Here is a 15,574-nt window from a genome sequence, read left to right as displayed (position 1 = left end):
ATGCATTTGGGGCTATGGCCAATCAGACTTGGCCAAACTACATGTCTTTCAATGGAGGAATAAGCAACTAGAGTTGAGGAAGCGTCAGGGTATAACAGCCACCAAGAGTTGTCATTCCATTGTCTACCAAAGCCCAGAGTCTCTTGAGCTGTTCTCATACATAAAAGATTGCTGCCACATGGATCTATTGGGTATGGCCAGCTGGGTGTAATGTCTACAGCGGTCATACATTACCCCTGGGTGCCCAACCTCAATGTCAAAAATTGACAGGGCTTCAGTCGTAGTCAATAAGATTACAAGAAGACAATATAGGGAGAGTAGAAAGGGTTGTTCAATCACCACCCAAAAAAATAATGTGTTTCTACTGTAACTACGGTACATATAACTTAATAAGGCACTTGTAGTGGCTAGCTGGGCTGTCACAGCCCATACATTAACAGAGAAGGCAGTTGATTTAGCCATTGAAATGTACAGTTGGCTAAACCCCTTTAGACGCAGCTCTGATGACGTGCCATACAACAGGAAATCCCAACACAAGGTCCAAAGAGAATCCCGGAACACAGGTTGGAAAATGGAGATCGGTGGAAATAGGTTACTACAAGTGTAATAGTATGTTACATATAAATAGTCCTGGAATTGTCTTCAGATGTCATAATACAAAGCTGCATACAATATTAAAAAGTTTCGCTGGAGCTCATGAGGCTGGTGTACTTACTTGGAAAATCCATTTCAGAATGACTGTATATGTGAAATTTTCCTTGCCATACATGCTCGTTATAATTTGAGCCATTCAGCCAGGAATTTTCAAAGTAAGTACTCCAGCCTTATATAGTGTGTACTGTGAAGTGTGATACAATGATCACTTTTATTTAAAGCACCACTTTTTTTATGTCAGCGCTGGAATGGTGCTAATAAACTAAGTTACAAACCAGCCACCGTCTTCAGCTGTCCCCGGCAGCGCTCTGGTCCCGTGCTGACAGACCAGAAGTTAGAACTAATGGTCACAAGTTCTCAAAGTAAGTCTATGAGAGCCTTGTTCTGGCCCCGTTCATAGACTTACATTGAGAAGTGACTTCCAGCTAGCCCAGCTAACACAAGAGCGATGTAACAGGTCACAGAACTACTCTACATTTCCAGGTGGAGGTATTTGATGTTATTATTATTATTATACCTACTATATAATGGGATAGGATCTTGGAGATGAGACTACCCGTTTAAGGAAGGAAAACTTTAAAAAAGGTCTGTACAGCAATTCTGACATGAAGATTCAAATTAAATACACCAGCGTTATCTACTTAATGTTCTATGTAGTTTCTATTTAGAAATCTGGTGACAGATCTGCTTTATCTTTATGGTTAAAGGGAACCTGTGAATCAAACACCCGAAAACTCCGCCCATATGGCCGAAAACCGGTCCCGCCAAATTCAGGTGACAGGTTCCCTTTAAGCTGGTGATTTGGAGCACTATATGCAAAATCAATAAATTATATAAAAAACAAAAATTAGCACAGAACGTTGGACCTAAATGATTCAGTTTAAAAGTCAAATATTTTAAGTATATTTCCATATGTCTAAAGTCTAAATAGAGAGATAATGCAAAAAAACAAAGAAGATGGAAATCATTCAATATTTTACAGGGGTTGCCCGAGCAAAAAGAAAAGTTCTCTATGGGCTTGGAGCTGTACAAAATACCAAACTAACTGATGCTCACTTACCAGCACCCACTAGGATCCATCACAGGCAGCTTCCTAGTCTGCCCTGACACTGGAAGAGGAAACGTCACCGTTCCACCAGCAGCAGGACCACTGCAGCAGGACCACTGCGGCTTGTGATTGGTTGCAGCAGTCAGGTGATGTGATGATGCTCAAGTCACCTGACTGCTACACCCAATCACAGGCCGCAACATTTCCTCTTCCTGTGTCAGAGCAGACTACATAGAGGCCTACACTGGATCCGGATGACTACCGGGAGGCATCACTTAATTTGTTATTTTTTACAGCTATAATCCCATGGGGAACTTTTTTTTTTCTTTTGGCCCAGACAACCCCATAAATGTCTGTAAATATAAAAAAAAATTAAGAGATCATTCTGAGTAGAAGCAACACACAGCAGACTTTCTTTTTACAGTTTCTATGTATTTACCAACCTAAATAGATGAAGTTTATAAAGTTTTAAAGTAAAATGTCCGAGGACAGGTGGTGGAAATCCACGAGCCTCCAGATCCTTTAAATATTAACTAAAAACTGCACAACGATTGGTTAAATCCTCCCAGACACTTAAACACTATCATACAAACAAAGCAATTAATTACTACAAACCAGGACTCTTGGCTGAAAACCACATGCATAAAAGCAATCTGCATAATGTTAATTACGGAAAACCATATTTACATAATATATGATCGACTGTGCTATAAATGTATATTGAAACAGCACTCCATGGATGTTGCAAAGTGACATTTGTTCATTGCTAATGCAAGGCAGATTTGCAATATTGTGTTCCACATACCCCATTCTGCCGACACATCTGCAACAGCACCTGCCATAGCAATGCGTTGTCGCGGCTCTTTGCACCCTGCGAGCGCAGACACTGGCTCACGTTCTGCTGGCAATAGTTCATTACATCTACTTTATGTAAATCCTCCCTGTAGGATGCCAAGAGGAGAGATATTAGTCCAGAGGATACCTACATGCCTGTTGATTAAGTGGATTTTTATGGAAAAAAATAACATCCCATTTGATTAAAAACAGTCTAAGACGACTATACATTATAGAGAACTTTACAAAGAGACGCATTTCATGCCAAATATTGTATTTAGATTTCTGTTTGATTCTTGCACTGGGTATAGATGACACATGGAATAGTTTACCATTATTTTTTAATGTACCGTACATCTTCAGTATTTTTATAAGATACCTGACACAAAGTACTCGGTGAATAAGGGTTTGCTTTTTATTTCTTTTTGTTTAATAATTTACAGAAAAGAATATAATATTACAGGACTATCATAGACGTTTAGAAATAAACAGATGTGTAAAGCTGATCTGTCACCAGATTTCACAATACAGTGTTTTGCCTATTGGGGTAAAAGATGATTTTAAAATACTGTTGTTACTTTAATAAGCTGTAATACTCTGTTAATGATGCCTAATGTGGTAATCCCAACATCTGGTGACATTTAATTGTATTGTATGTTGTTTTTCTGTAAAACAGTCAGTTGCATTGCAGGAGAGTCCTATGCATGCTGGCTAGAAGTATTTTGATACAGAAGTTTTCCAGACACCTGCGTGTGTGTCTTTTATCTTACTTAAACTCCATTATTCTGGATAAAGTATATCTGGTAAGGGGACAATCTCTGTTCTTGTGGTGTTGTTGTTAAATCAGCAGGTGATTGTTGCTAGGTCATGTGTTCACATGTGCAAGCTTCACCTTGCTTTGTGCTTTACTGTTAATTATAAATGTCATATGTGATATTCTAAGCTCAATACTTATACCTGTTATTTGTATTCTTGTAGTTTTACCACATATATTTTGGTTCTACACAGCCATCTTTTGACAATAAACAAGTTAGACTACAGAGAGCTGTCAGTCTGTACATTTTAAGCTGTACTCATATATTGCTCATTCTAATATAATGATAAATTTATTACATAGACCTTATGACATACTGTCATGGCCAAAAGTATTGACACCCTTGCAATTCTGTCAGATAATACTCAATTTCTTCCTGAAAATGATTGCAATCACAAATTCTTTGGTATTATTATCTTCATTTAATTTGTATTAAATGAAAAAACACAAAAGAGAATGAAGCAAAAAGCAAAACATTGATCATTTCACACAAAACCCCAAAAATGGGCCAGACAAAAGTATTGGCACCCTCAGCCTAATACTTGGTTGCACAACCTTCAGCCAAAATAACTGCGACCAACCGCTTCTGGTAACCATCAATGAGTTTCTTACAATGCTCTGCTGGAATTTTAGACCATTCTTCTTTGGCAAACTGCTCCAGGTCCCTGATATTTGAAGGGTGCCTTCTCCAAACTGCCATTTTGTTCTATGGGATTCAGGTCTGGACTCATTGCCGGCCACCTTAGAATTCTCCAGTGCTTTCTCTCAAACCATTTTCTAGTGCTTTTTGAAGTGTGTTTTGGGTCATTGTCCTGCTGGAAGACCCATAACCTCTGAGGGAGACCCAGCTTTCTGACACTGGGCCCTACATTATGCTGCAAAATTTGTTGGTAGTCTTCAGACTTCATAATGCCATGCACACGGTCAAGCAGTCCAGTGCCAGAGGCAGCAAAGCAACCCCAAAACATCAGGGAACCTCCGCCATGTTTGACTGTAGGGATCGTGTTCTTTTCTTTGAATGCCTCTTTTTTTCTCCTGTAAACTCTATGTTGATGCCTTTGCCCAAAAAGCTCTACTTTTGTCTCATCTGACCAGAGAACATTCTTCCAAAACGTTTTAGGCTTTTTCAGGTAAGCTTTGGCAAACTCCAGCCTGACTTTTTTATGTCTCGGGGTAAGAAGTGGGGTCTTCCTGGGTCTCCTACCATACAGTCCCTTTTCATTCAGATGCCGACGGATAGTATGGGTTGACACTGTTGTACCCTCGGCAGGGCAGCTTGAACTTGTTTGGATGTTAGTCGAGGTCCTTTATCCAACATCCGCACAATCTTGCGTTGAAATCTCTTGTCAATTTTTCTTTTCCGTCCACATCTAGGGAGGTTAGCCACAGTGCCATGGGCTTTTAACTTCTTGATGACACTGCGCACGGTAGACACAGGAACATTCAGGTCTTTGGAGATGGACTTGTAGCCTTGAGATTGCTCATGCTTCCTCACAATTTGGTTTCTCAAGTCCTCAGACAGTTCTTTGGTCTTCTTTCTTTTCTCCATGCTCAATGTGGTACACACAAGGACACAGGACAGAGGTTGAGTCAACTTTAATCCATGTCAACTGGCTGCAAGTGTGATTTAGTTATTGCCAACACCTGTTAGGTGCCACAGGTAAGTTACAGGTGCTGTTAATTACACAAACTAGAGAAGCATCACATGATTTTTCGAACAGTGCCAATACTTTTGCCCACCCCCTTTTTTATGTTTGGTGTGGAATTATATCCAATTTGGCTTTAGGACAATTCTTTTTGTGTTTTTTCATTTAAGACAAATTAAATGAAGATAATAATAACAAATAATTTGTGTTTGCAATCATTTTCAGGAAGAAAATGAGTATTATTTGACAGAATTGCAGGGGTGTCAATACTTTTGGCCATGACTGTAGATTTTCACAATAAGTACATCAGTCTTTTCAGGGATCTATTTAACAGTGCATGCAGGTTGCATCAGGGAAAGATCCACACTAAGAATTCATATCGCTGTAATTCATATAACAAACTGGCTGTTCAGGGATGTAGGGGACTTAGCCTCTATAAAAATCATATAATCACTGTACATGTTAGTGGTACAGTGCCTGAGAAAGTCACAGGGGACTTGGGCTCAATGCACCATTATGCCACCTCAATTTTAATTTTGAGAATTTCCCCAGCTTCTGATTGATGGTGCTCACTTACCCAAATCGAACACTGCCTGGACTGAAGCCGCAAGTCTGGGCATGTACACTAACACTCTCCGAGTCAACCGTGTGCACACGGAATCAATACAGGCATTCACACAATGTGGGCTGGTACATACTCTTCCCATGTCTCTCTCTGCAGCCACCGCTTGCTACCATGATATACCTGGTAGTGTAGCAAGCGAGCAGCTTCAGAGAGGAACCTTTGTTCTTTGACTTGATGGATTGTTACAACAACCATCAATACCAAAGAGGGCTTACATGGCCAGACATAACACTAAGGCATTCAACTTATCACGGTTTAGGGGTGTGCTGGTTTGCAAAATTAAATCTCTACATAAGAACAGGGTCCCTTAAGTTGAATCTTTGGAACAGTTGCTGGCTGGTGGAGCAAGACTGAGGAAATAAAAAACAAGCAAGCAACATCAAAACCAAAGATTCAAGAACAAGGACAAAATTTAATCCATATCCATATCCAGTTAGGGTTAGTAGGGTCAGAATCCAGGCTGTCAAACAAGTGAGGGCAGTCGGGGTAAAAACACAGAGTAGAAATTGTGAAGTGCACAGGGAAGTAAGCAAAAAGTATACAATAGGTAGGTCAGGACACATGGGATTTAAATAGGCTGCATATGGAGCTTATTGGATGCCAAGCCTATACCTTGATTGGCCTTCTGTTCCTTTTGATTGGACAGTCAACCAGACTAACGAGTTTTGAAGTTTCAATCATTCTGGCTCGGTGGTGTTTGTGCTGACCGGTGTTTCTATTAGCCCCACCACCAGGATTAAAGGACTACTGACTGACAAAGACAATCAGGACTGCAACAGGGGCAAAGTATGTTAGTGACAGGTGCACATTAATTACTATAATCTCAAGTTCTTAAACGTTATTTTATGTTTTACCAACAATGTTTTATCGTTTATTGTATTCCCAGTGTCATGTCTCAATTACTGTGACTTTTTTTTTTGCTTTTTCATTCTATTTTGGCTGTCAGTGTTTTGTTGCTATTGAGATAAATGCAATTAGCGAACATTTACAATCTCATTTTGCATATTTTCCCATTTGTTCTGGCTTAGTCTTTAATTTTATTTTATGTTTTAATTATTTACAGGATAAGTGTTAAAACTGATCTGGTTCCATGCCAGAATTTCATTGTCAGAAATGTTTTATGGTCAGAGTATCGGAGACGTGCAGAGAGTTGTTACAGGCAGATGATGATAATGATAATATAATGTATGAAATGAACAGAACACATGGAGAAGCCGTTTTTATTACTTCATTGAACTTAAGGAATATTGCATAATTCATTCTGCAACTGCATCTGATCTACACTTACATTACTCTATTGTTTCACTGACAATCAAAAACTGCTTAGTCTGATATATATGTGCTAATTGCGGCACATCGGGGGAGGATCACGGATCATCACCTATCATACTTTTTGACAGCAGCATACAATTGAAGTGGATTTGTTACCAGATTTTACAATTAAAACTGTATGTTACTAAACAGCTCTTTTTAGACCTGATGAGGCTAGTGTACTTACTTTGAAAATCCATATCAGAATTGCTCGGTAATCCTTTCTGAAAGTTTAAACCCAATTTTCGCCCACTTTATTAATAGCTCCTCAGTGTTCTTCCTCCCTGCTGAGACCTCATGCTGCTCAGTACAAGCTGCAGCCATCAGTCAGGTTGAGAATAAATTCACGAACTGACTGACTATTCAGACTTATGAGATCTCTTACTCTAAAGCTTGACTCAATATTTTTCTCATTGTAACACATACGGTAATTGGTGGCTTTTCGCTATCACTGTGTGAAGCTCAGGAGCTTTTTCCCCCCAAAAAAATTATATGTATACCAAAATGGTAAACATATAATTGATGCCCTTAAACGGCTCCATTGACAAAAGAATTAGAAAAGTTACAAGTCTCAGAAAATGATGACTCAAACTAATTTTTTTTGTTCAATTTTTTTAATTCTTTAACCATTAAAATAAAAAAGAACTTAGTTTGGAATCCCAGGAACCTACTGATCTGAAGTACCATGTTACCACGACATTTATACCGCACAATGAATAACATAAAAACAAAAGCCAATTGCGGAATTGCAATTTTTCACCATTTGGAAATGTTTCCAATTTTTCAGTCCATTATATGCCAAAAAGAATGGTGTCATGCAAAATCATAACTCACCCTGCAAAAAGCAGGACCCCATAAATGTTGTGATGGGGGCTCATAAGCCAAGCTCGCATCTTTCTAACAGCCACGGGTGGAGCTGAACTCTTTCCGCAGCTGTTAACCAGTTAAGTGCCGCTGTTACTCATCCCACCCATCGGCAACCCCCTCACATGTTCGCAGAGTGCTAATGGGTTGTCCTGACCGCCGGGGGGTCTGCTGATGGTCCCCGTGCCTGTTATTACAAGCCACCTGTGAACGCCGGCCGGCTTTGTAAAGGACAAGCAATCGGACGATCGCAGCTTTAAGTCTCCTAGTGGTACTATTAAAGTAAGTCTAAAATAAAAAAAAGTTTTTAAAGACATGAAAACAATTTTTAAAAACTAAAGTTCAAATTTTGCCCCCATTAAAAGTGAAACAATTAGGTAAAAATAAAAAATACACATATTTGGTATTGCTGCGTTCAGAAAAGTCAGAACAAAATCTAAAATAAATTAATCCGATTAGTAAACAGCATAGCAAGAAAATCTCAAAACAAGAGTCACGTTTTTTTTGGCAGCCGCATCGGTGCAATAAAATGCAATAAGAGGTGATCAAAACATCGTATCTACTACAAAATGGTAAAATTAAAAACATCAACTCAAGGCGCAAAAAAAAAGAAGCTCTCACCCAGTCCCAGATTATGAAAAATAAAAGTGTTACGGGCCTAGGAAAATGGCAACAAAAGCAAAATTATTTTTTCACAAATTTTCGAATTTTTTTTTTCACCATCTAAATAAAAATAAAAAACTATACATGTTTGATATCTGCGTACCTTAACTGACCTGGGAAATCATACTGCCAGGTCAGTTTTAACATGTAGTGAACATGAAAAAAAAATACCCACAAAAAACAATTGTGGAATTCCACTTTTTTGCAATTTCGAAGCACTTGGTATTTGTTTCCCCTTTTCCAGTACACTATATGGTAGAATGAAAGGTGGCATTCAAAATTTCAACTCGGCCCCCAAAAAACAAGCCTTCAAAAGGCTATATCGACATATAAATAAATACGCTATGGCTCTTGGAAGAAGGGGAAGAAAAAACGAAAAATGGAAAATCGCTGGGTAGGGAAGGGGTTAAAGGAGTAATATCCGGACAGCTTTATGGTTCAGTTCTGATATACCATACCAGAATAACTTAGTTTTTGAGGACCAGCAATATTAATGGTGTGAAGAACAGATGTTTTATATCGTTCTGACACTATTACCGGGATCTGAATTAAAAAAATTATCCGCAAGAAAAAAAACTATAAAATTTAATATTAAGAAATCATTATTTAATATCTGTTACCGTTCACAGTGAGACAATCCAGGAGTTCCCCAAAGTGCCTCTTATCTCTTAGCCCACACGGACAGGGGCTATGTATCTAAGCAAGATTCCATTAACATGTATGTCTGTGGGAAAAAGAGCCTACTGGGAGCAGAGCAAAGGGAACGTCGGCAGAAGTCATGAGCGTCGAGTTATTTGTGACAGTTACACATAATATTAAAATTCTTATTGATGGATATCTAAGCACAAATTCTCTTTATTCTTAATATATATATTTAATAAACAGATTGAAAAAAAAGGTTTCACTTAAAATGTTCTTCTTAACTTTTTCATTCATACAGCTGATCTAATTGATCATTTATTTCCTCTACCCTCTGTATACAGTACAAGTCAACTTGACATGTCTTGAATTTCTGCTGATGTCTTGATATTTTAAGAAGCAGTCCTTCAAAATTGATGGTGTCCCTAGCTTGAAAAGAGATGGATGCTTTACATAAATTCCACCAACAAATGGGCATTTCTGGTTTCTGGTTCCACCAGGACCAAGAGTAGGCATATATCAGGGGTGGGGGACCTTTTTTCTGGCAAGGGCTATTTGGATATTTATACCATCCTTCGGGGGCTGTACAAATTGCACACTGGTGATCACTGTATTAACTGTACACTCACACTATAAACAAAACTCCTGTGTATAATGTCACTGGTGATAATTGTATTACCTGTACACTATATGCTATATACAGAGCTCCTGGTGTAATGTCACCAATGATCTATGTATTACCTGTACACTATATATAGTATATACAGAGCTCCTGGTATAATGTCACCGATGATCCCTGTATTACCTGTACACTGTATATAGTATATACAGAGCTCCTGTGTATAATGTCACTGGTGATCACTGTATTACCTGTACATTATACACTATATACAGAGCTTCTGTGTATAATGTTACTGGTGATCATTGTATTACCTGTACACTGTATGCTATATACAAAGCTCCTGGTATAATGTCACTGGTGATCACTGTATTACCTGTACATTATACACTTTATACAGAGCTCCTGGGTATAATGTCACTAGGGATCGTTGTATTACCTGTACACTCTACACTACATACAGAGCTCCTGAGTAAAATGTCACTGGTGATCACTGTATTACCTGTACACTGATACAATATACAGAGCTTCTGTTGTATAATGTCACTGGTAATCCCTAAGTTACCTGTACACTATACACTATATACAGATCTCCTGTGTGTACAGTAATGTCACTGGTAATCACTGTATTACCAGTACACTATAGTACACTATATACAGAGCTCCTGTGTATAATGTCACTAGGGATCCCTGCATTACCTGTACACGATACACTATACACCGAACTCCTGTGTATAATGTCACTGGTGATCACTATATTACCTGTACACTATATGCTCTATGCAGAGCTACTGTTATAATGTCACTGATGATCACTGTATTACATGTACACTGATACTTTTCTCTGTATACTATGTACAAAGCTCCTATGTATAATGGCACTTATGGTAATATTAATATTGTTTTTTTATTAATGATCAATATTGTAGTATTCAATCACTATGTGGTGGTAATATGTGATTTGGTCATGGTGTAACAGTATTTGTGCTTGGTATCTGGTATTATTCGGTCATTATGTGGTGGCAATATGTGGTCTGGTCATGATGTTTTTAACGGTATTTGTTTCTTTTATGTGGTATTATTCGGTCACTGTGAGGGTAATATGTGGCCTGGTCATGTTGTGGTGGTATTTATTCCTTATATGTGGTATTATTCAGTCACTATGTGGTGGTAATATGTGGTCCGGTCATGGTGTGGCAGTATTTGTTTCTTGTATACGGTATTATTTGGTCACTATGTGGTGGTAATATGTGGCCTGGTCATGTTGTGGTGGTATTTGCTCCTTGTATGTGGTATTATTTGGTCACTATGTGGTGGTAATATGTGGTCTTGTCATGGTGTGGTGGTATTTATCCCTTACACAAGGTATTATTCAGCCACTATGTGTTAGGTCTCGAGTTCCCGCTTCTGCGGTCTCCCATTCTCATCCAGCCGCAGTGGAGTCTGCTCAGCAAGGACGTCGGTCCCAGCGTCTTGCTCAGTCTCACTCTGTACTGAGAGTTACTGCTGCTTCTTCAGCTTCTGCCATTAAAGCCAGTGCTGGTCAGCAGCGAGCGGACTCCTCTGGGACTAAGTCCTTGTCTGCACACACTGAGCATGCCCAGGGCAAGATCTCCCGTTGGAGATCGAGGGTCATGTGCTCAGGCTCTGCAGCACATTCCATTGGTCCTCTTGGCAGGTCTTGGAAGGGCAAAGTTTCTGTGGCCACTTCCTGTGCTGCAACTATATAAACTGCGCACGACCGCACGGCCATGCGCTAGTGTACAATTGTTAATGTGTGTATGTTGTGAGTGCAAGTCGTCCTTGGATACCCCTACCCTATTGAATGTCTGTTCGCGGAAGGTGTATGGTTGCTATCTAGCGCCCGACTTAGCCTACAGCACTAATCACACATTACAGCGTCCAGTTGCTGTGACCGCCAGTACGGCGCCGTGCACTTCCTCTGTGCTTTCCTTATCCAAGCATGGGTGGTTAGTGGCGTTCGTCAGTGCGGCACCGCATGCACTCTTGTGCCTTAAAATTGTTATTGAGTTTCCTTACACACCCAGTTGCGGTGTTGTGCCAGCAAGGGTCTAATCGGACTTCAATCCTAGTTGGGGTTGAGTTCGCTGACTACTTGCTCGCACTCTATGTGCGGTACCGCGGTCCTGTGACGCAACAGGATCGCTTCCTTCACGCTGGGTGAAGTTTAACCCACGTGTGTATACTTATGAGTACCGCCATATAGTCCGTCATTGCTTGGCAGCAGGTTCCATCTCTGCACGGTGGACCCCGGGCTGCGAACGCACCATACTCTGCCTGTCTTATTATTTGGTGCGTTCCGCTAGCCCTAACATTACACTAGCGCCAGGGTCTGGCTAGTAATGACGGACAAACAGCAATCCTTGCGGTATATCCAGCAGCTGGAGGGTAGGTTGGCGGCTCTTGAGAGCGCAACCTCAGCTGTGGATGTTACCGCAGTTGCTGTACAGGCTGCTAGCGTGGCTGCAGCAACCCTGTCCATTGCCACCCCTGCTCCGACATTTTCTCGCCTCCCGCTGCCAGAAAAATTTTCTGGTGATAGCAAATTTTGTAGGGGATTTGTGAGTCAGTGCTCTATTCACCTCGAGCTCCTGGCTGCACGTTTTCCCACAGAGCGGGCTAAGGTGGGATTTATAGTGTCTCTCTTGTCGGACAGGGCGTTGGAATGGGCTACGCCGCTGTGGGAGCGTGGCGATCATGTGGTGCAGAGTGCTCCGCTGTTTCTGAGCACTCTGAAACAAGTCTTTTTAGGACCTCAAGTCACCCATGATACTGCGCTCCAACTGCTGGCATTAACTCAGGGTGAGTCCTTGGTCAGTCATTTTGCCGTCCAATTCTGCACTTTGGCTTCTGAGCTGGATTGGTCGGATAAAGCTCTTATCCCCATATTTTGGAGGGGCCTGGCTGACCACGTTAAGGACGCTCTGGCCACTAGGGAGATTCCTGCCACACTGGAGGAGTTAATAACTGTCTCCATTCGAATTGACCTCCGTTTTAACGAGCGGAGGTTAGAGCGAGCCCAGTGTAGGCAGAGGTTTCGGCTGGCTCCTACCTTCGCCAAACCTCTGGAATCTCCGGTTCTGGTTCCTGAGTCACATGAGGCCAGGGAAGTGTCACAAGCGGGATCTAAGTCCCGGACCGCAGGTGCACTCAAGGTCTGTCATGTATGCCAGCAGTTGGGACATCTAGCCACCAGATGTTCTCAGCGGTCGAGGAAACGTCAGCGTCTAGTGGTAGTAGGTGGAGGTGCACTAGACACGGCGACGTTTGCCTCTAAATTGTCCTTTAAGGGGACAATTACTATAGGCTCATTCTCCCACTCGGTAGAGCTCTGCATGGATTCTGGGGCGGAGGGCAATTTTATGTCTTCTGCCTTCGCCCAACGTCACGCAATACCCCTGGTTATGCTAGCTCAACCAGTAACGGTACGAGTGGTGAATGGGTCGACACTGCCCTCACAGATAACACACCAGACCATCCCTTTTACTCTGTCCATGTCGCCATCTCATCAGGAGATTATATCTCTGCTCGTCATTCCTGAGGGAATTGATGAGGTCCTGTTGGGAATACCTTGGCTACGGTACCACTCTCCTCATATCGAGTGGTCCTCTGGCAGAATCCTGGGATGGGGCGAATCTTGTGGGGGTAGGTGTCAGAGGGAGTGCGTTCAGGTTGCTACTACTGAGGTACCCGCAGATCTTTCCTCTCTCCCCAAGCAGTATTGGTCGTATGCAGACGTGTTCTTCAAAAAGGCGGCGGAGATCCTTCCGTCCCATCGCCCCTATGACTGTCCTATTGATCTCTTGCCTGGTGCTGAGCCTCCCCGGGGTCGAGTCTATCCGCTATCTCTCCCGGAGACGGAGGCAATGTCACAGTACATCCAGGAAAATCTGGCAAGAGGATTCATTAGGAAGTCAGTGTCACCTGCTGGGGCAGGGTTCTTCTTCGTGCAGAAGAAGAATGGGGAACTACGTCCATGCATAGACTACAGGGGTCTTAACGCCATCACCGTTAAAAATAAGTATCCTTTGCCCTTGATATCTGAGCTCTTCGATAGGCTTCGGGGAGCAAGGGTATTTACTAAACTAGATCTGCGGGGTGCTTACAACCTGATTCGCATCCGTGAGGGGGACGAATGGAAGACGGCTTTTAACACCAGGGATGGGCACTATGAATATCTGGTGATGCCCTTCGGGCTCTGTAATGCCCCGGCCGTTTTCCAAGACTTTGTGAACGATATCTTCCGGGATATGCTTTCCACCTCGGTCGTAGTCTATCTGGATGATATTCTCATCTACTCTCCAGATATTGACTCCCACCGGAGAGATGTTTGCAAAGTCTTCGACCTCCTACGGGCAAACTCCCTCTATGCCAAGTTGGAGAAGTGTATGTTTGAGCAGGAGTCCTTACCTTTCCTAGGCTACATCATCTCTGCCCAGGTATTGGCTATGGATCCTGCTAAACTACAGGCTGTGATGGACTGGCAGGAACCCCATTCTCTTAAAGCGGTGCAGCGCTTTATGGGGTTCATTAATTATTATCGCCAGTTCATTCCGCACTTCTCAACTTTGGTAGCTCCCTTGGTTGCCCTCACCAAGAAGGGGGCGAATCCCAAATTGTGGTCTGAGGAGGTCTCCAAGGCCTTTAACTCTATAAAGTCACACTTCGCTAGCGCTCCCATCCTACATCGCCCCGATGTTGATAAGCCATTTATCATGGAGGTGGATGCCTCTTCTGTTGGTGCTGGAGCAGTCCTCTTCCAAAAGGATGCTCAAGGTCGGAAGCATCCTTGCTTCTTTTTCTCCAAGACCTTCTCACCAGCAGAGAGGAATTATTCCATCGGGGACAGGGAGTTGCTAGCCATGAAGTTGGCTTTCTCGGAGTGGAGACATCTCTTGGAGGGAGCACGTTTTCCCTTCCAAGTCTTCACAGACCATAAAAATTTGGTGTACCTGCAGACAGCCCAGCGGTTGTATTCTCGCCAGGCCAGATGGTCCTTATTCTTCTTCCGGTTTCATTTCACCCTCCATTTTGTTTCTGGGGAGAAGAACATTCGGGCCGACGCTCTCTCTCGCTCCGTTGTGTCATCTGCAGAGGAGGAGGAGGAGCCTCGGCTTATTGTCCCCACCGAGAGCTTGAGAACTGTGGCCCCGGTTTCGCTAGAGTCTGTGCCCCCGGGCAAGACTTTTGTTCCATCCAGTTTGCGACCGGAGGTTCTCTCTTGGGCACACTCGTCCAGGGTGGGTGGACATTTTGGTACCAAAAGGACATCTGAGTTACTGGCGAGGACATACTGGTGGCCGCATATGGCTCGTGATGTCGCAGAGTATGTTCGGGCGTGTGTCTCTTGCGCCAAGAACAAGACTCCTCGGCAACGGCCAGCTGGTTTGCTTTATCCTCTGCTGGTGGCGGACAGGCCCTGGGAGATGGTCGGGATGGACTTTGTGGTGGGCTTACCCAAGTCTCGTAACTGCACCATTATCTGGGTGATCACCGACCATTTTTCCAAAATGGTGCACTTGGTGCCTCTTCCACGGCTACCTTCTGCACGGGCGTTGGCTGTCTTGTTCGTCAAGCATATCTTTCGCCTACACGGTATGCCAGACAAAATTGTTAGTGACCGGGGTCCCCAGTTTGCGTCTCGATTCTGGAGAGAGCTTTGTCGTCTACTCAGTATTGAGTTAAATCTCTCTTCGGCATATCATCCCGAGACGAATGGGTTGGTAGAGAGGGCCAACCAGACCTTGGTCACATATTTACGACATTTTGTTTCTGCCAGGCAGGATGACTGGGCATCCTTGCTACCGTGGGCAGAGTTTGCACTTAACAATGCCGT

The 15,574-nt window shown here is 42.5% G+C and overlaps 1 protein-coding gene across 3 annotated transcripts in view; it reads right to left on the bottom strand.

The window, feature by feature from the left end:
* The window catches only part of SEC16B (SEC16 homolog B, endoplasmic reticulum export factor), a 184,663-nt gene that overhangs the window by 126,116 nt on the left and 42,973 nt on the right, over positions 1 to 15,574 (bottom strand). For 2 of the 3 annotated variants that reach the window (XM_069737793.1, XM_069737792.1), the window contains one exon: positions 2,508 to 2,643. The exons of the other annotated variant lie outside the window; for it this stretch is intronic. In XM_069737793.1, the coding sequence (XP_069593894.1) occupies positions 2,508 to 2,643 (136 nt within the window). The remainder of the gene's footprint in view (positions 1 to 2,507; positions 2,644 to 15,574) is intronic. 3 annotated transcript variants of the gene reach the window in all.

The sequence above is a fragment of the Ranitomeya imitator genome, chromosome 8 (assembly GCF_032444005.1).
Source record: "Ranitomeya imitator isolate aRanImi1 chromosome 8, aRanImi1.pri, whole genome shotgun sequence".
Lineage (NCBI taxonomy): Eukaryota > Metazoa > Chordata > Amphibia > Anura > Dendrobatidae > Ranitomeya > Ranitomeya imitator.
This window is presented reverse-complemented; position numbering and strand designations above follow the sequence as displayed.